At 37.6% G+C, this 24,684-nt stretch overlaps 2 protein-coding genes across 2 annotated transcripts; both read left to right on the forward strand.

Moving 5' to 3' along the window:
* The first annotated feature begins 1,983 nt into the window (after positions 1–1,983).
* On the forward strand, positions 1,984–22,163 carry LOC107742980 (glutamate decarboxylase 1-like). The gene is made up of 17 exons (XM_016556069.1): positions 1,984–2,088; positions 3,085–3,228; positions 4,707–4,766; positions 6,225–6,365; positions 7,446–7,688; positions 8,007–8,097; positions 14,363–14,475; positions 15,350–15,465; positions 16,057–16,136; positions 16,223–16,277; positions 16,907–17,023; positions 17,126–17,190; positions 17,871–17,949; positions 18,185–18,334; positions 21,482–21,589; positions 21,706–21,795; positions 21,947–22,163. The coding sequence occupies exons 2-17, from the start codon at positions 3,144–3,146 to the stop codon at positions 22,118–22,120; spliced, it is 1,767 nt and encodes a 588-aa protein (XP_016411555.1). The 5' UTR covers positions 1,984–2,088; positions 3,085–3,143; the 3' UTR covers positions 22,121–22,163.
* A 563-nt stretch (positions 22,164–22,726) lies between these two features.
* On the forward strand, positions 22,727–23,892 carry LOC107742964 (glutamate decarboxylase 1-like). The gene is made up of 4 exons (XM_016556054.1): positions 22,727–22,735; positions 22,831–22,938; positions 23,055–23,144; positions 23,296–23,892. Exons 1-4 carry the CDS (start codon positions 22,727–22,729, stop codon positions 23,467–23,469), a joined length of 381 nt encoding a protein of 126 aa, XP_016411540.1. The 3' UTR covers positions 23,470–23,892.
* The last annotated feature ends 792 nt before the right edge of the window (positions 23,893–24,684 follow it).

Genomic DNA, 24,684 nt, shown 5'->3' on the forward strand with positions numbered 1-24,684 from the left:
AAACAACCAATTTATTTTGTTAAGCAGTGAGATGAAAGATACGTTGCTATATTGTGACCTGACTGCTTATTGCTTTTCTAAAAGGATTACTACATATACAAATATTGCATACACATTTTTTATTAAAACACAATTGTATTAAGCTAATTTACTAAGTGAAATACTTCCTCTAAAATATATAGTGTGCAGTGTTATGATAAACAAGTCAAAGCTGTGACTAAAATGTTTTATTTACCAATCAGGGCCAAAACTATTTGTTTATTCATTTTAATTTGCTATTGATTGATTGATTGATTGATTGCAAGTTGAGTTGCATTTTGAACATTCTTTTTAGGCTATGAAATCTTTCTGATTACCATCACTGGGAATATCATTTTTATTATTATAATTTGTTTATTATTATTATTATTATTATCACTACTTACCTGTAGCCTATGAACTCTTGACCACATTCCAAAAAGTCAAATGTCTATAATGTCTACGAACAATGTTTTAACGCTATACAAATATAATACAATTATTTTTTTATTTTTTTATTGTGTTGCTTAATGGCATAATTTGCATAGATGAAGCAGGTGCGCGTGTGGACTGAGCTTTGCGGACCGCTACTAATATACCAGCGCCATCTTGCGTCGACTTGAGGTTCTGAAGCTGCAAAAAAGGATCATATTCTGCTTCTGTCCTGCTGCTTCTCACTGAAATTACTAGGGCTTGAATCAAGAACAGCGTTGTTTTTCAAAATGAACGTTTGATCGCATCCATACAGCTACTGCAAGACCAAAAAACTTACAATGAAAGTTGCTTTATTTTGTAATGACCACCAATGTCTATAATGCTAATGTCAAAATACAGATAGAAAATAAATGAATAGCTAAACTGGTTCTGAAGTTACTCAGTAAGCGTTTCTTTGTTCAACAAACACACATTTAGAAGCTGAGGTGTGACTGCCAATTCAAGACTCTATCCAACAGAAAATGATTCTCCGTTGAAGAGGGTTCTTTGAGTTGGAAAAACCATTGAAGAACCTCTTTGTAGACAATAAACAGGGGGTATGATGATTTTTCAGTTTGATTATTTTGCGTTTTTTTTTTTGTTTTGTTTTTTGCAGTCCTTCTGCTGATTTGAGTCCCAGAGGGAGCTGTCCAGGTGCTGAAACACATTCAATATGACAGAATCTAGCGATCAGTAGCCTATCACTCCTATACAGTCGATGCATTCCTTCTTGCCAAAGGTGTTTAGGTAAAATAATGCTTAAGGAAATCTTATGACCTTGATGAAAAAAGAAGAAAACATAAAAGCACTGCATGCATGAACTAAGAATGTGCGTGTGAATTCGCTTGAGTTTATTGCATTCATTGAACGCTTGCTGCCACCATGTGGAGTTCCCCCACAACACCAATCTGAACAGCATTCCCATTCCTGTCCAACATCCAGCACTAAAACTTCTTAGACAAGAGCTTCTCTTTTCAAGGTTAAGAAGATCACTTGCGCATAAACATAAAGGTTAATAACCCTTCAAAGCTCGATGAGTCTCTCGCTTATAGATATTTATGAATAACCTGTTCAAGAACAGGTGCTACATAAAACGCAAGAACTCTAACAAGCAGTGTTGTCCTTGATGTTTGAAGGTCAGAATGACCCAGACTCCTCTCCGGGGCAGCATGTGTTGTGCTGTGCGTTGCGTTGCTGTCGTGTGTGGCTGCTGTGTCAAACTTGGGAAGTGTTTGTTCGTGACTTGCGTTCTCATTTAAGGCACAAAGTCCTGCGGGAAGGTGCCAGCGCTGTCGTAATAACGCTCGTGCTGATGCTTCTGTAGAAGTGAGATGTGATTCAGAGCCAGTCTGATGTTGTGGACAGGTCCGAGGATGACTAGCCGCGCGTCACGCGCATGCAGTGTCGAATAGGCGATTTGCGCTTTGAGTAGCAGCAAATAAAACATCGTGATCTGTCAATGAGATTTTTATATATATATATATATATATATATTTGTGAGCTGATTTTGGAGGAGTGAGGGCGCATCTGACGTCGAGGAAATTTAGTTGCGTGGAGATTTTGGATACTGTTGCATACTCTCGTTTCTTTTACAAGGTAAGCGGCTTCCTGGACTTTTTTTTTTTTTTTATGTTTTTGTTGATCGTCTAAAGTAAAACTGTAATTATTAATCTAACAGGTGCTTCACAACACTCAGGTTTTCAGTGCAGCCAGCGCTTTTGTGCTGTAGGCTATGTTTATTCGGTAAAACTGTGGATTTTCTGTCATCTGAAAAAAAAAAAAAGCCTATTTAAATCTAACAATGCAAATTTATATTGCATATAGATATAGCTTAGTATCAGGTTTCTGTTAACCTTTCAACAGCCATCGGTTTCTTCATCCATATGTCATCTGAATTGAGAAATCAATATGCACCATTTCTTAATCAATGTTAACATAGGCTATATTAATCAAGACAATATGTGATTCCTATTGGCATGATGGTGAGCACCAAATCCATTTCTGTGAAAGAAACTTTTAGAGCACCCTTTCAGTTCTAGTATTATTTGAATGCAGAGGTCTTAAAATCATTTGACATTTTGATCCAGTAGCATTTTCAGTGAGAAAAAAAAAGCAAAATCGTCTTGGGTTTGTCGTGGGATGTTTAATATATTCTCGGCTTATTCGACTTATTTTAGGAAGTAAGCCTGCAAGAAATCATTTTAAGGCTCGGCAACCTGTGTGCGTAGACTGGTTTCTAAAAGGTTCTTTAATTATAATAATAGTTTGATTTTAAACGCATCCACTTAAATAATCCTTTATGTTGAAATGGTTCTTTTGTTAAGGTTCTGTTGTTCTTTAGAAATTAAAAAAGGTTCTGTTTCCAGAGGAGCATGTAACCCAAAGAACCTAAAGCATTTGATTTTTTAAAGAAAAGAGTGGCACAGATATATTGGCTATATGAGACTATCTAATGCATTAACATATTCGACCTAATTATTGTTTAAATTAAAAAATGCTAGATATGGACCTTAAATGATGCAGGTGTTGATGCAGAACTTCCCCTCTTATCTCCCCTCCAGTCAGCTTGACTGTTTTTGTCTGCTAAAACAGGAGCAGTTTCTCTGAGAGTGACAGCGCTCTTTGGATTGAGGACTTAAACACTGGGGCTGATGGCGGCTTCTTCCTCCTCCTCCTCTTCCTCTTCTGGCGGCGATCCGGATCCCAACTCGACAAATTTACGGCCACCCTCCTCAAGTAGGTCCATCACCGATAAACCGCTATTTCACTCCGGCTATTTGCTTTGTGGCCAACGCCATTAATCTTGTCGGTGAGACGGGGAAACGGCGCTATTCGCAACGCGTCAGGAGCAACAAATCACCGCAGCACTGAGCGCGCGGCGGACCTCCCGCGCCAGCCAGACCAATGTCGCTGTCAACATAGGTGATGGCCTTTAAACACACCTGCACACAGCAGGCAATTAGTGAAGACAGACGAGCAGCCAACTCTGATCCGTCATTATTCATTTTAAATACATTTTTGCCTTGCTAGATGTACTAACAGGTCATCTGCAACCCACTATTGTTTAAAATGTAGGCTAGCTATTATTAAAATTAGGCTAGCCTATATATACTTTTTGTAATTTTAAATTAGCTATCATTATTATTAACATTAGCTATTATTAAAATGTATTATTAAGATGTTATTATTATATTGCAGGACAGTTTTATAGCTTCAGTATTGTAGCCGACTTCTATATATTTTTGTCATCTCGGTCTAAAAGGTAAAAACGGGAACGAGTCTGTCTGCAGAAGTGTGTAATTATATGAAGTGTATCTATAATTGTAGGCACTCTAAACCGGTAGTAATGGCCCGTTGCTCGCTTCAGTGTGTTTCTCTGTGATGGGGGAAGCAAACAGCTCTGTTTATTAATTTCATTATGAACAGAAACATGCTCTTCAAAAATTAGCCACGGCATATTGTGACTATGTCTGTAGCTGCGGGGTACATTTGCTCACATTCATCCTGGGCTCTGTTTTTTTTTTTAGATTAGCAATTGTAAATTTAGTTTCTCACATTTCTATTTTTATAGCCTATTGATTTTTTTTTTTTTTTAGAATTTTCAAAAGCATAAAATCATCGCTATTTATTAAATTCTTGAAGTGTCCTATATGCAGTCTTTTCAAAACAAGATGTCATTAAATTTTGTCATGTAGGCCCCTATATAAAATGTGAAATCTAAATTTAGAAATAAAAAAAATTGCATCAGATTTCAAAATTCACTTTATGTTTTCGTGCCACATTTATCTGCCAAGCATGCCAATTATTTACATCACAGTCTAATACAAGTAAATCAGAATTGCAGTTGAAATAGAAAACGATGTAATGCACCTGAGATGAATAGAGGAGAAGGCATTTGGAGAAGAATGGGTCGGGATTGCTGGGAGAGATAATGAGCTGCTGGTAAATGGTGCTGAACTCATAATAGCGCTGCTGAGGATTTGGGCCGCAGGGGCGGCAGCTCCACATCCACCTCTTGTCCTGATTTGGCCCGCATTAATGCTGAATTCTGTTCAGCTGCCTGCCACATTAATTTCATATTAGGAGCATGGTGCATTTACCGCTTGGGTGCATTTAGAAAGAGGGCTTCAATTGTGTTTTGTGGATAGGCGGGGACCATAATTATCGCTTTATTTGCCAGATTACTTAGAGATTTCGCCGTTTTCTCCCCGTAGACTATGACTGGAGTGGAGTCGCTCATGGATGCACGAGGAAACTTGGAATGAAGATATGCGGTAAGTTGAAAAAAATAAATAAAACAAATTGGCTAAATATAAACAATTCTGTGAATAAAACGGACGTGTTTCATGGTCTGCAGGCCTGAAATATCTACTACGCCAACTATTTTGAAAAACCACCTGGCACTGTGGTGCATAATATGTCTGTATTAATTGCTTTCTAACGAGCAGATGTGTCTCATAGCGCCCCCTTTTGGTGGTTTCTGCTGGTCACCTAAATGACAGTCAACAGCACCAGCAATTACTACCTCTATTATGTACCGATGAATGGAGGAGAAGACTGAAAATGCGTTTCTTTTTTTAAAGAAAAATGTAAAGGGGTGAGTATATAGTCTATTGGACTTCACTGAAAGACTGAAGATGCACTGCAGTAAAAAGACTACAGAAAGAAAAACAGAACAGCCTACAGAATTTGCTAAATGTTGCTTATTTGCTTAACCACGTAGGCTAATTTAAAAAGAAAATCCCTTTCGGTGCGGTTATTAAAGATAAAGCTTTACGATTGTTTTTTTTTGTCCGGCATATAGTTACAATCGAGTTAAGAGGTGAGCAGATGAATGTGTTCCGAGAGAATTGATGCTCAGTGGAGATCTATTAAACCACAATCCGTCAAGCCTCTGCTTTGCCGAGATAACATGAACCCTTTACATAATGCTTACTGATAAGAGGGGATTTCAAAAGAAATGGTCTTTCATGAATTAGTCGTGCTAAATCGGTTTATGGTTGCTTCATTAGATAAATATAAAGGTTCGAATATAAATAAGATTGCCTATAAAATGACAATGTGGTTTACGGAGTATAAATATTATATATTTTAGCTATAATATATTCTATTAGGTTCATTTGGCATAGGCTACTTGATATGTGGCGCTGCAGTGGTAGAAGAAGAGCCATGCACCGCTTGAATGATCCCATATCAGCTGAGGAAGATGAGGATGAGGACAACGAGGAAGCTGCAGAAGACACAATATAATAATCTGCAGTGGCGTTCATATGCGGATTGAAAGCGCGTGCTGCTGCCTCGATGCACAGTTGTTTGTGTATGCTGTAATAATTCCTCTGTAGCCTAGCAGTGTGATACTCTGCACTCAGGTATCTTTTGTTGTTTGTTGTTGTTGTTGTTTTTAAACGAAGACACCCTGAAAAGCTACTAAATTAAAGTAAAATCATTTTTTATTTTATTTATTTTTATTATTAATTATTTTACATGTAGGCTAACTAGCATTTATAAACTGCGGTATGGTCCCTAACCTGATCTGCTCTGTGGTGTCGGAGGGTTCATTTACAGTCCATCTAAATCACTGTTACCTGCCCCAGATCACCTGTGCCATAAACACACATGAGCCGGACACTGCGCCGAAGAGACGTTTAAAGATCTGTGTTAAAGTATTTGCTGCAATGTTTGGAAAAAATGGAGGCACTCATTTCAGTCTTCTTCTCTGTGTAATAATACAGGATTTTTGCAGAAGAACAATAATGTTGACGACAAGAGCCGAATTGTCGGGTTTTTTAACGAACAGCAGCCCAGGAGCATTTTAACTCGAGACCCTCGCTTCAGACGCACAGAGACGGACTTCTCCAATCTATACGCAAGAGGTGAGTGACAATAATCCCCTGATCATCAGCCTCATACTCAAAGATTAAGTGTCCGTTTTCTGTGTGTGTGTGTTTGCCTTTTACTAAAATAACTTATTTTATAAAATGTTATATTATAAAAAATATACTTGTAATTTATAATATAATTTGCAATGGGATTCTTTATATTTTATGTACATTTTTCTTCTGATATGCAGTTAATTATGCTTTAGAATGAATAAAAAGGCTAAAAAAAAAAAAAGGTTTTGAATTTTGATGTTAAAACAAATGATTGGTCTATACATGTGTTTGCCTGCAAATAGTTTGTCAGTGTTGTCAAACAAAAAAATATAGATATTAAGGTGATTTACATTTATGTAAATGATTTATGACATTTATGTAGCATTATTTTTATTTTAAATATTCTGCTTTCCACTCGTACAAAAAAAACTGTTTGAATTATTATGATTTTTAAATGTTTTTGAAGGAAGCCTCTTATGAGACAATGAAAAAAATATGAAATATTATTACATTATTAATAATATTATTACAATTATTAAAATTTTTAAGTTTTGTATTTGAATATATTTTAAACTGTAATTTATTCATGTGATGCAAAGCTGAATTTTCAGCATCATTACTCTAGTCTTCAGTGTCACATGATCTTTCAGAAATCAGTTTAATAATAATATGCTGATCTGCTGCTCAAGAAATGTTTCTTATTATTATCAATGTTCAAAACAGTTGTATTAATTTCTTTTCTTTTTATTTATTTTTATTTATTTTTTTTTAATCTTACCCCAAACTTTTGAATGGTATCATCTTTGACATTGTGGGACTAATTTTATTTAAATATATTCAAAAAGAAAACAGTTATTTTAAATTGTAATAATATTTCATATTAAGGTTTTTACTGTATTTTGATCAATTAAATGCAGCCTTGGTGAGCATAAGAGACTTCTTTCAAAAACATTAAAGAGAGAGAAAATCTCTCTTTCACCAGCATGTGTAAATGACATATTTTTCTATGAATGAAGGAAACTGTAAGAACAAGCAGCAATTTGATTTACTGATGAATCTGTGTAACAACTTTGGTCACAGATCTACTTCCTGCTAAAAATGGTGAGGAGTATACGATGCAGTTCCTGTTGGAGGTGGTGGACATCCTCACGAACTATGTGCGCAAGACCTTCGACAGATCCACAAAAGTGCTGGACTTCCATCATCCGCACCAGCTGCTGGAGGGAATGGAGGGCTTCAACTTAGAGCTGTGTGATCAGCCAGAGAGTCTGGAGCAGATCCTGGTAGACTGCAGGGACACGCTCAAATACGGCGTCCGCACGGGTGACCCTCACCTGCTCGTCCCATTAAATGAATGTTTCAAAATGTTATAGTAACACACATTCTTAAAAATAAAGGGGCTTAAAAGATTCTTCACAGCGATGCCATAGAAGAACCATTCTTTTTATAATCTGAAGAACCTTCGTTCGCCACAAAGAACCTTTTGTGAAACAGAAAGGTTCTTCAAATGATTAAAAGGTTCTTTATGGAACCATTTAGAAACAAAAAGGTTCTTCTGTGGCATCGTGAAGCACCTTTATTTTTAAGAGTGCATGCATATACAAATGGTGTTAGTGTCTCATTTTCTTTCCTTCTCTGTAGGTCACCCAAGGTTTTTTAACCAGCTGTCTTCAGGTCTAGACATCATTGGTTTAGCTGGCGAGTGGCTGACCTCTACTGCCAACACTAACATGTGAGTTCCCCCTTCCTTCATTCAGCTTTGTTGTGTTGAGCGAGTAAATCAATTTGACCAAATAAGACAATTCAGCAATTTACTTTAACCTATTTATGAAGAGAGTCTGGAGCAGATCCTGGTAGACTGCAGGGACACGCTCAAATACGGCGTCCGCACGGGTGACCCTCACCTGCTCGTCCCATTAAATGAATGTTTCAAAATGTTATAGTAACACACATTCTTAAAAATAAAGGGGCTTAAAAGATTCTTCACAGCGATGCCATAGAAGAACCATTCTTTTTATAATCTGAAGAACCTTCGTTCGCCACAAAGAACCTTTTGTGAAACAGAAAGGTTCTTCAAATGATTAAAAGGTTCTTTATGGAACCATTTAGAAACAAAAAGGTTCTTCTGTGGCATCGTGAAGCACCTTTATTTTTAAGAGTGCATGCATATACAAATGGTGTTAGTGTCTCATTTTCTTTCCTTCTCTGTAGGTCACCCAAGGTTTTTTAACCAGCTGTCTTCAGGTCTAGACATCATTGGTTTAGCTGGAGAGTGGCTGACCTCTACTGCCAACACTAACATGTGAGTTCCCCCTTCCTTCATTCAGCTTTGTTGTGTTGAGCGAGTAAATCAATTTGACCAAATAAGACAATTCAGCAATTTACTTTAACCTATTTATGAAGTTTTATGGTACTACAAGGCAGAACTTTTATATTCCTCAAAATGTCTACATAAACCCCTAATGTTAAGTATTAAACATCTACTATTAATTAAGTCCAAATTGCTTAATGTATAGCCTCAATTCTAGCCTTGTCAGATCATTTTAGCTTTACATCTGCTATCATTTATAATATAAAATAACAATAATAATAAAAAAGATTACAATATTAAAATTTCCCATTGACTTGCTGTTGAACATTCAATTTATAACCACAATGTAAAAAGTGGTGACCTGCAAGTATTACCTTAAGGAGCTATTTCTGCCTGATTTAACTGGTAACACACAGTTTTGCTGGTATTAATTGATGTACAGTCAAACCAGAATTTATTCAGACACCTTCAACATTTCTCGCATTATCACAGTTTATTCGCTATAGTTTAGAAAATGGTAATAAAATATGACAGTAGCTCAGAGTTAAACTGTGTCAGAACAAATTCATCTTGATAATGTCAGATAACTTTGATAGAAAGTATATGTAATGAATTAGGTTGAATAGCTGTCAGCTGTTAAATTTAAGTGCACAATTAATACCAATTTAGGTAAACCAATTACCAAGCAATGCTTAATTTTGTTCAGTCTGTGGTGTAAAAAGGTCGCAATAGCAATTAAAGAAAGAACACTTAAGCAAAACATGGTCAGGTCAAAGTGTCTGAATAATTTTTGGCTCCAAATTTGTATAAATTTTACTGGTAGTCCACTGTATGAAAAATGAGTATGATTTGTCACAGTTTAGTTTATTTTGCTATCCTCACTTTGGACAACTGTCAGATCAACAGTCTTCCCCATGATTGTGTAGTCTAGTGAACCAAACTGAGAGACCATTTTGAAGGCTCAGGAAACCTTTGCAGGTGTTTTGAGTTGATTAGCTGATTGGCATATCACCATAATCTAATTTGTTGAGATACAAGCCACCCCGAGAAACCAATCGTCCAACCTCGAGGGATCGAGACGCGGTGGAAGATTCCACTCGAGCCTGACACTCTCGGCAGCCCGGGAAAGCATAGTCATCATTTCCGGATCCGAATCCGGCATCTTCCTCCCCAGAAAAGTCTGGCTCACCCTCCGATGCAGCGATCGACATCTGATTGTCGGGGGGAGCCTCGGAAGATACAGGTGGCACCCTTTTTGAGGGTCCAGCCTGCTCTCTCGACAGCCCCACTGGTTTCGGAGTGCCGGCGGATGGAGGAGCCCTCGGAGGGGAATTCCTCACTGTTACTGTAAGACCAGTCTGGCCAGTGACAGAAGTAGGGCGCCCCCGGCTGCTGCCAGAGGGAACCCTAGATCTAGGCAGTGTCACGGGCACTCCGCCCCTTTGCAGGAAACGGAGTCTGGTCCGCAGCTCCGAGACGGTCATACTCCCGCAATGGGAGCATGACTCGTCCACGAAAGCCGCCTCAGTGTGCTTAATGCCCAGACACGAGAGGCAGCGATCGTGACCCTCACCCGGCGCCAGGTAACGACCGCATCCAGAAACGCACGGATGGAAAGGCACCTTTAAAAAGACGCGTCTTTAAAAAGACTTTCCAACTGTGGAGCTCTTTTAGAAATGCTCTTTTAGTGTGCTGAAGCGCACAGGGGAGATGGCCGCTTGCAACACACACAGGGGGTAGTGCAGCCTGATGTGTGCAACCCACTCGACACGGGAAAACCAATTCGAGAGCCCTCGAAGAGCGTGCTTGAACTCGAACTGTAGATTCACTCGGTAAGCAGAAGGTCAGGAGCAGAACGATAGAACCACTCGGCTCCGAAGCGAAAAGCTGAATATGCGCTGCATCTGCTGCCTACTTATACTCACGCTGTGATCAGCGGCAGCTGGATGCAATAATCGCATGCCAATGTGCATTGGCTCGTTTAGTTTACGCTCAAAGTGGATTGGTCTCTCTAGGTGAGATCCCCAATTCGTCGGTCATCCGATGTGCCGTCGAGAGTGACCGACTGAAAGGGAACATCATTTTTGCATAGTTAGTCTTTTTGACCATGAAGTCATTTTTACATTTCAAAGACTCATGCACATACTGTATGTCATAAAACATAACTGTGCTGATGCAGCGTTTTATTTATACGGAATCAACTAAACATAAATTTTCAAAAGAAACAAAAACATAAAATATAAATGTAAACGAAGAATAAAACATATTAGCACTATTAAATTCGGGAAAAGCAAATAAAGTGTAATGCTGCTCTGTTAACTGAAGACTGGGATAAAATGACTGGCAGCTCAGAATAACACGCGTTAGCTCTCATCAGAAAAGCTCCAGTGATATGTGACAGCCTGCGGATGGACACGGCCAGCTCATTGGTCAAGACTAATTTACAGCTAAACACGAGACACAGAGCCAGCTGAGACTCTGACACGATCCACACCTCCACCCCCAGCTCTTCTTCCATCCATTCATCTGTTCATCTAACCATCCACCCATTCATCTGTTCATCCTAAAGTGTTCAAAAATGCATCTAGTGTTCAAAAATGGCAAAAACAAAAGTGGTTTTATAAGATCAAAATATACCATTGTACGGCAATGCTTTGCAGTTGCTAAGGTGTTCTGGGTGTTTTTAGTGTGTTGCTATGCAGTTGCTGGGTTGTTGTGGTTGCTTACAGGCCCACTCAAAAAAAGTCTCTACGATGTTCTGATCTCTAGATATTCCATTTACGTCGAAGTGAGTTCTTCATTTTATTGTATTGCAGGCAAAAATGGATTAGTTTGCTTATAATATTAATATCACACCTCTTAATAAAAGTTGAGGTACCATACATGCATGTAGCACAAATGATGAGGGAGGGGCTACACACATTTTTTTTATTATATTTAATGTTTGTTCAGATTCTGAATCATGAGAAACCGTAATAGTGATGCTTGTCTTAGTAAACACTGCTATGCTTCTATTGTCAGAACAGTATTTTTTTAAAATGTATTTTATTGTTTTTTTTTTTAAGAAATTGTTTATTTGAATCTTTGGACAAATTACTAAAAAAATCTGCATATGTGTTTTTTTTTTGTTGAGGATTATATTTGACACATTTGGCATTTATGGTTAGTATGGTATTGGAGAATATGGAGCTCATATTTGAGGAGGAAAAGCTGAACAAAACATATGCAATTTGCTGCAGTTGCTGATATTTATATGGCCAAAAAGTAAACTGACAGCTTGTAATATAAATCAATGAGATCTTTATAACAGTATAACAGATTACTTACACAAAATGCATATAAATATGAGTTGTCACTCTATATCTCCCAATAATATGTCTTAGTAAGATGATATGTACATGCTTAGTTTTATGATCAAAGCTCAGTATTTTTGAAGCACACAATACAATGCAGTACAATGATGATTGAGAGCTCTTAAACTGATGTTTTTGATACTCACATTTCAACATGCTTTTTCTAAAAATGATGTCTGGATAATCAAGCAAACCTAAGTTGATTCAGTCCAGTAAATGTTATTGATATTCTTGTTTGTTTGTTTGTTTGTTTGTTTTTTACATGATTACAATTATACAAAAAGACATTTTACTTGCTAAAAGGGATGTTTTCCAGCAAAGTTTTGATCATGTGTGTGTCATGTATGATACAATAGTCTTTGTTAAAGGGATAGTTCACCCAAAAATGAAAATGTGATGTTTATCTGCTTACCCCCAGGGCATCCAAGATGTAGGTGACTTTGTTTCTTCAGTAGAACACATATGATGATTTTTAACTCTGACCGTTGCAGTCTATCAGTCATATAATGGAAGTGAATGGGAATCACGGCTTTGAGAGTCATAAAACATACACAACGTGCCGGCTGTTGAGAACGTCCTCAGGACAGTTCGGACATTGCAGTGCATCAGAGGTAAAAAACGATATAAATACTGTTTAGTTTCTTGCACAGACCGATCGTTTCGTGTCTTTACACATCAATGTATCGTCACGAGCCGCAGGGTTTAATTTGGTTTTGTTTGTGTATGTTTTTTTGACTCTCAAAGCCGTGATTCCCATCCACTTCCATTATATGACTGACAGACTGCAACGGTTAGAGCAGGGGTGCCCAACCCTGCCCCTGGCGATCGACTGTCCTGCAAAGTTTAGCTCCAACTCTAATCAAAGTTAAAAATCTTCGTTTGTGTTCTACTGAAGAAACAAAGTCACCTACATCTTGGATGCCCTGGGGGTAAGCAGATAAACATAAAATTTTCATTTTTGGGTGAACTATCCCTTTAAGCTTAAAGTTATAAGGAATGCTAAAACTAACCGTGCCAGTCCTTTAAAAACTATATGGCTGCATGGTCTGGTCTAAAGACTCTGATGTCAGATTATAAAACTAAAAGGAAGTTTAAAGTATTTTTATGGGTCCGTTGGGATCTTCTTCATTTATATAAGGACAACAGCAGTGAGTCCCCTGGTCCTGTTTGACCTCTGAGGGTCAGAGATTTTATGATGTCTTTCACAGTCCATGCCCAAACTCTCCTTTGATCAATAAAAGATTTACTCCACATCCTCAGATTTACTTCCCTCATTCCCAAATGACTGCACCTTTGGATTTTAGGGGCTGTATTGTTTGACACTGCTGCTTAATGCTTATAATGGCCAACAGTCAGTTTTATGACAGAACTGATGGTGTCATAAAACAGCAAATTAACACTCTTAGAAAATGACATCAAATCTGATCAAGAACTCTTGTAAAATGTCTTGTTCTCCTCATGAAGTACTTTAGAGTGATCATATACAGACGTTTGTATGTAAGGAATAAGGAAGTATATACCAGGGATAGTCTGACTTTTTGTTTCAGTAAATATTCTAAAAATATGTTGAAAACTTTCATCATTATTGTCCAGAAAAAAAAAAAAAACTTTTTTCGTTTATTTGAGCAAAACATAAAGTTAAAAAATAATTATGAAGCGGAATACAACTAAAAAAAAAAAAAAAAACGACAGAAATCAAGAAAGATGTTCAAACTGGTGTAATTTATTTTATAAAATTATTCTTATTTTTTAAATAAATAAATAACATTCAAATCTGCTTTTAAAACTACCCTCTTGTCTGAATGTACTGTATGACTGTGTGGTTTTTATTGTATTTACCCAAAAGCTATTACAAAAAAGTAATTTGGAAGACAGAATGCACAAAAAAAAAAAGGCACACTTTTTTGAGTTTTGAACTAGATGTTTGAATCTAAAATATAAAACTACTGCTAGAGAAATCAAAACTATAATTGGACTTTTGACTAGAAAACCTGTGACAACTAGCCCCGGGCTCCGCAGTATGTGATTTCACCTTCTCATGTTTGCACAGGTTCACGCTGTCTCTAAATTATATGCCAGGACTGTTTATATTGATTAGACAGAACTGCATGAGCACTTGACATTTGCATGTACTAATGAGCTGCTCATCATTACTAATCACCGTGGATGATTATTGACTGGCGCTAATAGGTTGAAGATGCCTCCAGCGGGGTTCCTCTCATCACAATGATTCAGTGATGGACTGAACAGACTGATGTGAATTACCTCCTGCTGTCAGGACACTCATTAATGTGGGACAAGTAGGAATGAGGTGTGTGTGTGTGTGTTTACAGGTTCACGTATGAGATTGCACCGGTGTTTGTACTGATGGAACAGCTCACCCTGAAGAAAATGCGAGAGATCATTGGCTGGCCAAATGGAGAGGGCGATGGCATTTTCTCACCAGGTGTGGCCATGTAAACAACAGAATGATGAACAATTGGAATAATGGTTAATATAAAACATCAATGGCTAATGTTTTCCTCTTAAGAACTGGTGGGTGAATAGATTCACAAACCAAAAAGCAAACTGTGGCTCTTTCTCGATGTTCCCATTTTTTATGATGTAGTAATACAAATTGTTCCAAGGCTTTACAATGAATACTGCAAGGGAAAAAAAATCCTTAGAGTGTTTTAGATAGGAAAAGGAAGAAACTTTATTAGAAGCCGAGATTGGATGGGGCTGCCATGTTAATACATTTTTTTGCTGACAATTATAAATACATGCATGCACAAATATTAATTTGACCCACTATAATCCAGCAACAGAATATTCAAGAACTGTTCATTATTTATTTGTTATTCAGTTAATTTAAGGCAAATGAGAATGTTTCGGTCTGTTATTGAGATAATTGCTACACAATATTAAGACTAAAAGCCTGATATATGAAAAAAAAAATAGTCAGAAAAATCCATTTTTACTGAAACAGTATATTGAACTAAACTAAACAAAAAAATTAAATAAAGAAATATTTCAAAAAGTTTGCATATATGTTTTTTATTGAGCATTATACTAGATACATCAGGCTTTTGTGTCCTACAGTGTGATCTAGGAAAATATGGAGCTCACACTCGAGGAGAAAAAAACTAAAATATGCAATTTGGTGCAGTTGCTGATATTTATATGGCCATTTATGTAAACAAGAAGGTGTGTAAGAGATTGTGTACAACAGCAAACTTTTGATTATGTTGATAAAGGCCTTAGAAATATGTGCATCAGATATGATATTTATAGGGCTACTTACAGACCTATTTGATGTGGTAAAATGTGTGTTCTTGCAGGAGGAGCAATCTCAAACATGTACAGCGTGATGGTGGCACGGTATAAACACTACCCTGAGGTTAAAATCAAAGGCATGGCAGCGGCTCCCAGACTGGTGCTGTTCACCTCTGAACATGTAGGTCATTTACTCGCTCTCTGTCTTCGCTCTCCTTCGGTACTCTGTTAGATGCTGAGCCTGAAAGTATTCCCGATATTTTTAAGCTATTACTCAGTGTGCATTGTTACTATCAACTGTTTCTGAAGTCAACCCATAAAATGGAAATGGGACAAAATATGAAAATTATGTCATTATCCGTATCATCAAACTCATAAGAAAATGTTTTGCAGAATATCTTGGTGTTTCTTTCTCATGCAATGAATGCAGTAAACTCCAAAACTGACAAAAAAAAGTGTGCATTATATTGTAAGTCTTCTGAAACCATATGCTAGCTTTCTGTGTGACCAATTCTCTCTAAACCTTTTCCTTTTGCTGCATCTCTCACGTCTCATTTGCATGCATTAAAACGATCTTGGTTCCATGACAGATCAGTGATGTTAAACCTGTCTTGATGCACCATATTTGAATGAATGCAAATGCAAATGAGATGTGAGAGTTATGCTGACTGGTGCTTCTTTATGGGTCTTGACTGTCAGTTTTGAAGCTTTGAATGTAATTATAAATGTACAAACCCCACCACTTACCAGTCCGTTACCATGTTGTTCCCAGAGTCACTACTCTATAAAGAAGGCCAGTGCAGTGCTGGGTTTCGGCACAGAGAATCTGATCTTGCTGAAGACAGATGAGAGGTAAGTGGAGGCTCTCTGTGTCTGTGCTGTGTGTTTGTGGACTGTCTCATCAACGAAAGTCTGTAACATTTGCGTGTTTTGTTAAGAGGCAGAGTGATTCCGGCTGATCTGGAGGCCAAAGTCATTGATGCCAAACAGAAGGTGAGTCTCCAGTGCACAAGAATAAACTCTTCTACTCTAACCAAAAGACTTCAACATTATATGAGACTATTGTGTTGCATCTTTGTATAAAGTTATAATCCAGTCTTGAAATTTCTGCCACAACCATGCAAACCTTCAAACACAGTCATTTAGACAATAATGCATAATCACGTTCGTCTGTTTTCGACTATTTTTCTTTATAGATTTTACAGCTCCGATAACACACGGTTTTGTAAGGAAGAATTACTAGTGCTTGAGCAAAATACAAACTGCACATTACTGCCTTGACACCTTTAATTTCTTGCACTGCAGACTTTGATTGTAAGCACATTGGACTTCTAAAGCTAAAGCTGTATTGAAACGGCAACATTTCTTTAATATCACTATTTGATCAAACATGAATGAGGTATCTAAAAGACATCAGAACATAGTATCTCAGTATTGGCCCATTAAAGGGGTCATATGATGCTATTTTAAAGATCATTATTTTGTGTATTTGTAAATGGGGTTCCTTTAAGCTCATATTTGTTTCAGAAGCATTTCATGAGTTTAGTTTGAAAGATTTCGTTTTGAGCGACTCTTGTGTATGTTATCTGGTGAAATGGTTTTGTTGTGTCTCTGCTGTCCAGGGGTTTGTGCCAGTGTTTGTGAACGCTACAGCTGGATCTACAGTGTATGGAGCCTTTGATCCAATCAATGAGATCGCTGACATCTGTGAGAAATACAACATTTGGCTTCATGTGGATGTACGTTTGTGTTTATTTCATTATTCACTTTAACAGACTGATTATGCTGAAACACTCTGAATAAGGTGCATTTAAACTGATGGTGTGAATGTGTGTTTTAAGGGTGCATGGGGTGGAGGTTTGCTGCTGTCTAGAAAACACAGACACAAGCTGAATGGCGTAGAGAGGTATGGTAAATAAATTACGCTCCAAGGGCAAAGGGTTGGTCTGAAAAGAGGAGAGACATATTTTAAAACTTATCAGCTTGCTTCATGAGTAGTATTTGGGTGACATAACATTCACATAGTAGTCGTAATTTGATAAGAAGAAGCTAAGTGTGCAGTTATGGTTAACACTTTGTTGTTCAACCTTGTGAAAAAGAAGTGAGCTTAATTGTATTGAATGTCCACTTGTAGTGTACTTCAACTTTTAAAATTATATATTTTTTAAAAACTGTACATGCAGATAATATTAATGAAATAAACAGACACTTGAAGTGTACTTAAGACTGTACACTTACATGGCTGTTTCTTAACCCACTTAAGACTCTTTTAAAGACTGCACTTTTGAAATAATGTCAAATTAAATATTTTATGTTTTATGTTTATGTTTAAGTTAATTGCCGTTAACATGCATTTTTTTTGTTCAAAAACATTTAGTTCATGCAGTGCATGTAGTTATCTTCACACTGCTGACACACAACATAAAACTAAAATACAATGATTTTCCAAAAGTGGGGGAAACTTCAATTTTCAAATGTTATAATGGTTGCTATGCACCTGCTAAGCACATACTCTACTATGTTCTTATCTCTATTACCAACTACACATGTGTGAACAGCGTGTTCTGATCAGTGTTGTTTCTGCAGAGCAAACTCTGTCACATGGAACCCACACAAGATGATGGGCGTTCCACTACAGTGCTCCGCCATTCTGGTCCGAGAGAAGGTAAGAGAGAAAAGGAGAAATGGGGGTTTCAAAATAAATTAGTCTGAATAGCAATGGAACAGAGTAAAATTCAGTAGTAGAATGCAAAGAAAGCTGGGTGAGAACAAGAGGAAAAGAGAGGCAGAGAGACAAATAATCAAAAGAGAGAGAGCTGCTTGCTGACATGTTATTATGATCATCTCCACTCAGTGTTCCTGCTCTCTCACTGTGTGTGTGTGTGTGTGTGTGTTTTCAGGGTCTTCTTCAGGGCTGTAACTCCATGTGTGCAGGATATCTCTTTCAGCCGGATAAGCAGTATGATGTCACATATGACACAGGGGACAAGGCCATACAGTGTGGCCGCCATGTAGACATCTTCAAATTCTGGCTCATGTGGAAGTCAAAGGTGTGTGTGCACATCCATGAGATCAGAACCTCAGTGCTTGATAATGTGTTACTCATGAATTAAGGATTCAGGATGCAGAAATCATGGATTTAATGCAGTAATGAAAAACAAATCAGATGGATGGATGAACAGTTGGATGGATGGATAGATGGATGAATGTATTGGGTAGACGGATGCATGAACGTTTAGATGGATGAATGAATGAATGAATGAATGAATGAATGAATGGATGGATGGATGGATGAAGGACCGATCAATCGATCGATAAATGAATGGTTGGATGGATGGATGGATGGATGGATGGATGGATGGAAGGATGGATAGACGAAAAGTTGGATGGTTGATGGATTAATAGATGGATGGATGAATGATTGGATGGATGGTTGAATATTTGAATGGATTAAGGATAAATGGGTGGAAGATCAACGGTTTTATGTATGAAGTTGTGGATGGATGGATGGATGGATAAAGAGTTGGAATGAATGATGGATGGACAGATGGACGAAAAGTTGAATGGATGATGGATTAATTGATGACTGGTTGAACAGATGGATGGATGAACGATTAGATGGATGATGGATGGTTGAATAGTTGAATGGATTATGGATAAACGGGTGGAAGATGAATGGTTGTGTGTATGAAGGGGTGGATAGATGGATGGATGAACTGTTGGAATTATTGATGGATGGATGGATGGATGGAAGGATGGATGGTCGAATAGATGGACGAAATGTTGGATGGATGATGAATATTTGATGACTGGTTGAATAGATGGATGGATGAACAATTAGATGGATGATGGATGGTTAAATAGTTGAATGGATGATAGATAAATGGGTGGAAGATGAATGGTTGTATGTATGAAGGGGTGGATGGATAGATTAACAGTTGGAATTAATGATGGATGGATGGATGGATGGATAAATGAATGGTTGATGAATGGATGGATGGATTAATGAATGGAAGGAAGGATGGATGGATGGATGGATGGATGGATGAATGGATGAAAATTTGGATGGATAATGAATTAATTGATGACTGGTTGAATAGATGGATGGATGAACAATTAGATGGATGATGGATGGTTAAATAGTTGAATGGATGATAGATAAATGGGTGGAAGATGAATGGTTGTATGTATGAAGGGGTGGATGGATGGATTAACAGTTGGAATTAATGATGTATGGATGGATAAATGAATGGTTGATGAATGGATGGATGGATTAATGAATGGAAGGAAGGATGGATGGACGAAAATTTGGATGGATAATGAATTAATTGATGACTGGATGGATGCATGAATGGAAGGAAGAATGGATGGATGGATGGACGAAATGTTGGATGGATGATGAATTAATTGATGACTGGTTGAATAGATGGATGGATGAACAATTAGATGGATGATGGATGGTTAAATAGTTGAATGGATGATAGATAAATGGGTGGAAGATGAATGGTTGTATGTATGAAGGGGTGGATGGATGGATTAACAGTTGGAATTAATGATGGATGGATGGATGGATAAATGAATGGTTAATGAATGGATGGATGGATGGATGGATGATGGATGGTTGAATAGATGAATGCATGATGGACAAATGGGTGGATGATGGATGACTGGTTGGATAGATAATGGATGAATGGAGGGAAGAATGGGTGGATGAATGGATAGATGGCGAGATGGATGGGTGGATGAACAGTTGGATGGATGAATGGTGGATGTATGTTCACTGTATTGTAACATAGAATCAATGTTAATCCAGCACAAAGATGTTTGTGTAGAATATCAGTTGTGATGTTCTGTCATCTTTAACAGGGCACTATAGGCTTTGAGAAGCACATTGACAGATGTTATGGATGGATAAATGAATGGTTGATGAATGGATGGATGGATTAATGAATGGAAGGAGGGATGGATGGAAGAAAATTTGGATGGATAATGAATTAATTGATGACTGGTTGAATAGATGGATTGGTGAACAATTAGATGGATGATGGATGGATGGATGAATGCATTGGGTAGACAGATGCATGAACGTTTAGATGGATGGATGGATGGATGGATAGATGGATGAATGCATTGGGTAGACAGATGCATGAACGTTTAGATGGATGGATGGATGGATGGATGGATGGATGAATGAATGAAGGATGGATGGATGGATGATGGACCGATCAATCGATCGATAAATGAATGGTTGGATGGATGGATGGAAGGATGGATAGACGACAAGTTGGATGGTTGATGGATTAATAGATGGATGGTTGAATATTTGAATGGATTAATGGATAAATGGGTGGAAGATCAACGGTTTTATGTATGAAGTTGTGGATGGATGGATGGATGGATGGATAAAGAGTTGGAATGAATGATGGATGGACAGATGGACAGAAAGTTGAATGGATGATGGATTAATTGATGACTGGTTGAACAGATGGATGGATGAACGATTAGATGGATGATGGATGGTTGAATAGTTGAATGGATTATAGATAAACGGGTGGAAGATGAATGGTTGTATGTATGAAGGGGTGGATAGATGGATGGATGAACTGTTGGAATTATTGATGGATGGATGGATGGATGGATGGATGGACGAACGAATGGATGGATGGATGGATGCATGAATGGAAGGAAGAATGGATGGATGGATGGACGAATAGATGGACGAAATGTTGGATGGATGATGAATAATTGATGACTGGTTGAATAGATGGATGGATGAACAATTAGATGGATGGTTAAATAGTTGAATGGATGATAGATAAATGGGTGGAATATGAATGGTTGTATGTATGAAGGGGTGGATGGATGGATTAACAGTTGGAATTAATGATGGATGGATGGATGGATGGATGAATGGTTAATGAATGGATGGATGGATGGATGGATGATGGATGGTTGAATAGATGAATGCATGATGGACAAATGGGTGGATGATGGATGACTGGTTGGATAGATAATGGATGAATGGAGGGAAGAATGGGTGGATGAATGGATAGATGGCGAGATGGATGGGTGGATGAACAGTTGGATGGATGAATGGTGGATGTATGTTCACTGTATTGTAACATAGAATCAATGTTAATCCAGCACAAAGATGTTTGTGTAGAATATCAGTTGTGATGTTCTGTCATCTTTAACAGGGCACTATAGGCTTTGAGAAGCACATTGACAGATGTCTGGAGCTGTCTGAGTATCTCTACCACAAGATAGAGAACCGAGAAGGATATGAGATGGTGTTTCAAGGGGAGGTGAGTGAAAACAATCACAATAGAGTTTATCACTGTCCTTCACATACTAGTACTATTCAGAGTCAAGGTTTCTTTCATAACTTTTTTTTAATGATGCCCTTCTGTCCGTTTCTTAGCCCCAACACACTAATGTGTGTTTCTGGTACATTCCTCCAAGCCTGCGGCTTCTGCCAGATGGAGAGGAGAAAAGACAACGACTTCATAAGGTAAGTAGATACTCACACTCACTACTTCTCAGTCTACATATGTTGCTCGTATGTAACTGATCAAATACACATGTGTATATGCCACATATTTTATGCCACTCATTTTATTTAGCCAGTTACCTTAAGCTTCTGTCCTGTGAATTATATCTAGGTTGCCCCCAAGATCAAGGCAATGATGATGGAGTGTGGAACAACAATGGTGGGCTACCAGCCTCAAGGCGATAAGGTCAACTTCTTCAGAATGGTTGTCTCTAATCCGGCTGTAACCAGGTCTGACATTGACTTCCTGATCAATGAGATAGAAAGACTGGGACAGGATTTATAGAGTGCACAGGGCTGGAAATTCAGTAGATGTTAGTAAATTCTGTAGAAATATAGGAAAGTTAAATAGTTGAATGGATGATAGATAAATGGGTGGAATATGAATGGTTGTATGTATGAAGGGGTGGATGGATGGATTAACAGTTGGAATTAATGATGGATGGATGGATGGATAAATGAATGATGAATGGATGGATGGATTAATGAATGGATGATGGGATGTTGAATAGAAAATTTGGATGGATAATGAATTAATTGATGACTGGTTGAATAGATGGATGGATGAACAATTAGATGGATGATGGATGGTTAAATAGTTGAATGGATGATAGATAAATGGGTGGAAGATGAATGGTTGTATGTATGAAGGGGTGGATGGATGGATTAACAGTTGGAATTAATGATGGATGGATGGATGGATAAATGAATGGTTAATGAATGGATGGATGGATGGATGGATGATGGATGGTTGAATAGATGAATGCATGATGGACAAATGGGTGGATGATGGATGACTGGTTGGATAGATAATGGATGAATGGAGGGAAGAATGGGTGGATGAATGGATAGATGGCGAGATGGATGGGTGGATGAACAGTTGGATGGATGAATGGTGGATGTATGTTCACTGTATTGTAACATAGAATCAATGTTAATCCAGCACAAAGATGTTTGTGTAGAATATCAGTTGTGATGTTCTGTCATCTTTAACAGGGCACTATAGGCTTTGAGAAGCACATTGACAGATGTCTGGAGCTGTCTGAGTATCTCTACCACAAGATAGAGAACCGAGAAGGATATGAGATGGTGTTTCAAGGGGAGGTGAGTGAAAACAATCACAATAGAGTTTATCACTGTCCTTCACATACTAGTACTATTCAGAGTCAAGGTTTCTTTCATAACTTTTTTTTAATGATGCCCTTCTGTCCGTTTCTTAGCCCCAACACACTAATGTGTGTTTCTGGTACATTCCTCCAAGCCTGCGGCTTCTGCCAGATGGAGAGGAGAAAAGACAACGACTTCATAAGGTAAGTAGATACTCACACTCACTACTTCTCAGTCTACATATGTTGCTCGTATGTAACTGATCAAATACACATGTGTATATGCCACATATTTTATGCCACTCATTTTATTTAGCCAGTTACCTTAAGCTTCTGTCCTGTGAATTATATCTAGGTTGCCCCCAAGATCAAGGCAATGATGATGGAGTGTGGAACAACAATGGTGGGCTACCAGCCTCAAGGCGATAAGGTCAACTTCTTCAGAATGGTTGTCTCTAATCCGGCTGTAACCAGGTCTGACATTGACTTCCTGATCAATGAGATAGAAAGACTGGGACAGGATTTATAGAGTGCACAGGGCTGGAAATTCAGTAGATGTTAGTAAATTCTGTAGAAATATAGGAAATGGAGAAGACGTTTTGAAGTATTGTATCAGCTGGACATTCTAGAGTATTAGACAAATGAGGTGCTCTAGAATAATGAAACTCTCGGATTTCTAGAATGTTCCACTAGGAAACTGGACATTCCAGAATGCAGAGGTGGTGAGCTCTTAAAGCTATAATTTCATAATGAAGGATCAGATTTCCGCCTATGACATTATATGTCCTCTCTTCTTCCCTTCCCCCTGTTCTCTTGTCTCCTGTCTATTGTGTTCTTTCTATTGTAACACTTTACAATAAGGTTCCCTTTCTGGTTAACTACATTTGTTAAGATGAACTGACATTGCCAAATACTTGATGCATATTTTAATCTTACTTTGTTATTTTTAATATTTACTAATACATCTAAAATTATTTAATGGACCTGAGCTAACTTGAATTAGCAATGAACAGTTGTATTTTTATGAACTAAGGTTAACAAAGATTAATAAATACTGTTATATTATAACAGTATATTATATATGTTATATTAAAAAATACTACAAATATTTTGCTCATTAATTAATGTAAAATACTTTATCCTGATTGGCTGAAGAATGTTTTAGAGTGCAGTTTATTTCATTGAAACCCACAGCTAAAATAGTTCCAAGCAGGTCTTGACGGTATTTCATGTCCATATCTCGTTGTCAAATGATTTCAGTTATTTCAAAAGTTCTTACAGCCTACAACAGCAAATGAACAAAATCACACAACAACACTGACCAAACAGATAAATATATTAAACAGTAAGATAAAAATGACAAACTATTTACATGTTTCTCCCACGCTGAAAACTGAAAAGCTGCATGACATTTCTCAGTAGTGAGATGGTAGCGTTGCTGTTCTTGAAGCCATTAAACTTACAGTCCTTACATAACCACCTTGGGTGTGCATTATTTTCTAATACTTCAACTGTCCGTTTTCAATTATTCAGTATTCAATGCATTAACTCAAGTGATGAAACCTTGTTGTAGAGTGTTACCCTTTATTTTAACAGGAAATATTATACTATACAGCACAACTGTACATTTAAGAAATGTTCATGGTTCAGTTCAAGTTAAGCTCTATGACAGTGTCTATGATAAAAACAATATGTCCCTTTCTACAAAGAAACAAAAATTGTACTTACAGTATTGCTCTCTCAG

Source organism: Sinocyclocheilus rhinocerous, unplaced genomic scaffold (assembly GCF_001515625.1).
Source record: "Sinocyclocheilus rhinocerous isolate Xijiao unplaced genomic scaffold, SAMN03320098_v1.1 scaffold45, whole genome shotgun sequence".
In the NCBI taxonomy this organism is placed as follows: Eukaryota; Metazoa; Chordata; class Actinopteri; order Cypriniformes; family Cyprinidae; genus Sinocyclocheilus; species Sinocyclocheilus rhinocerous.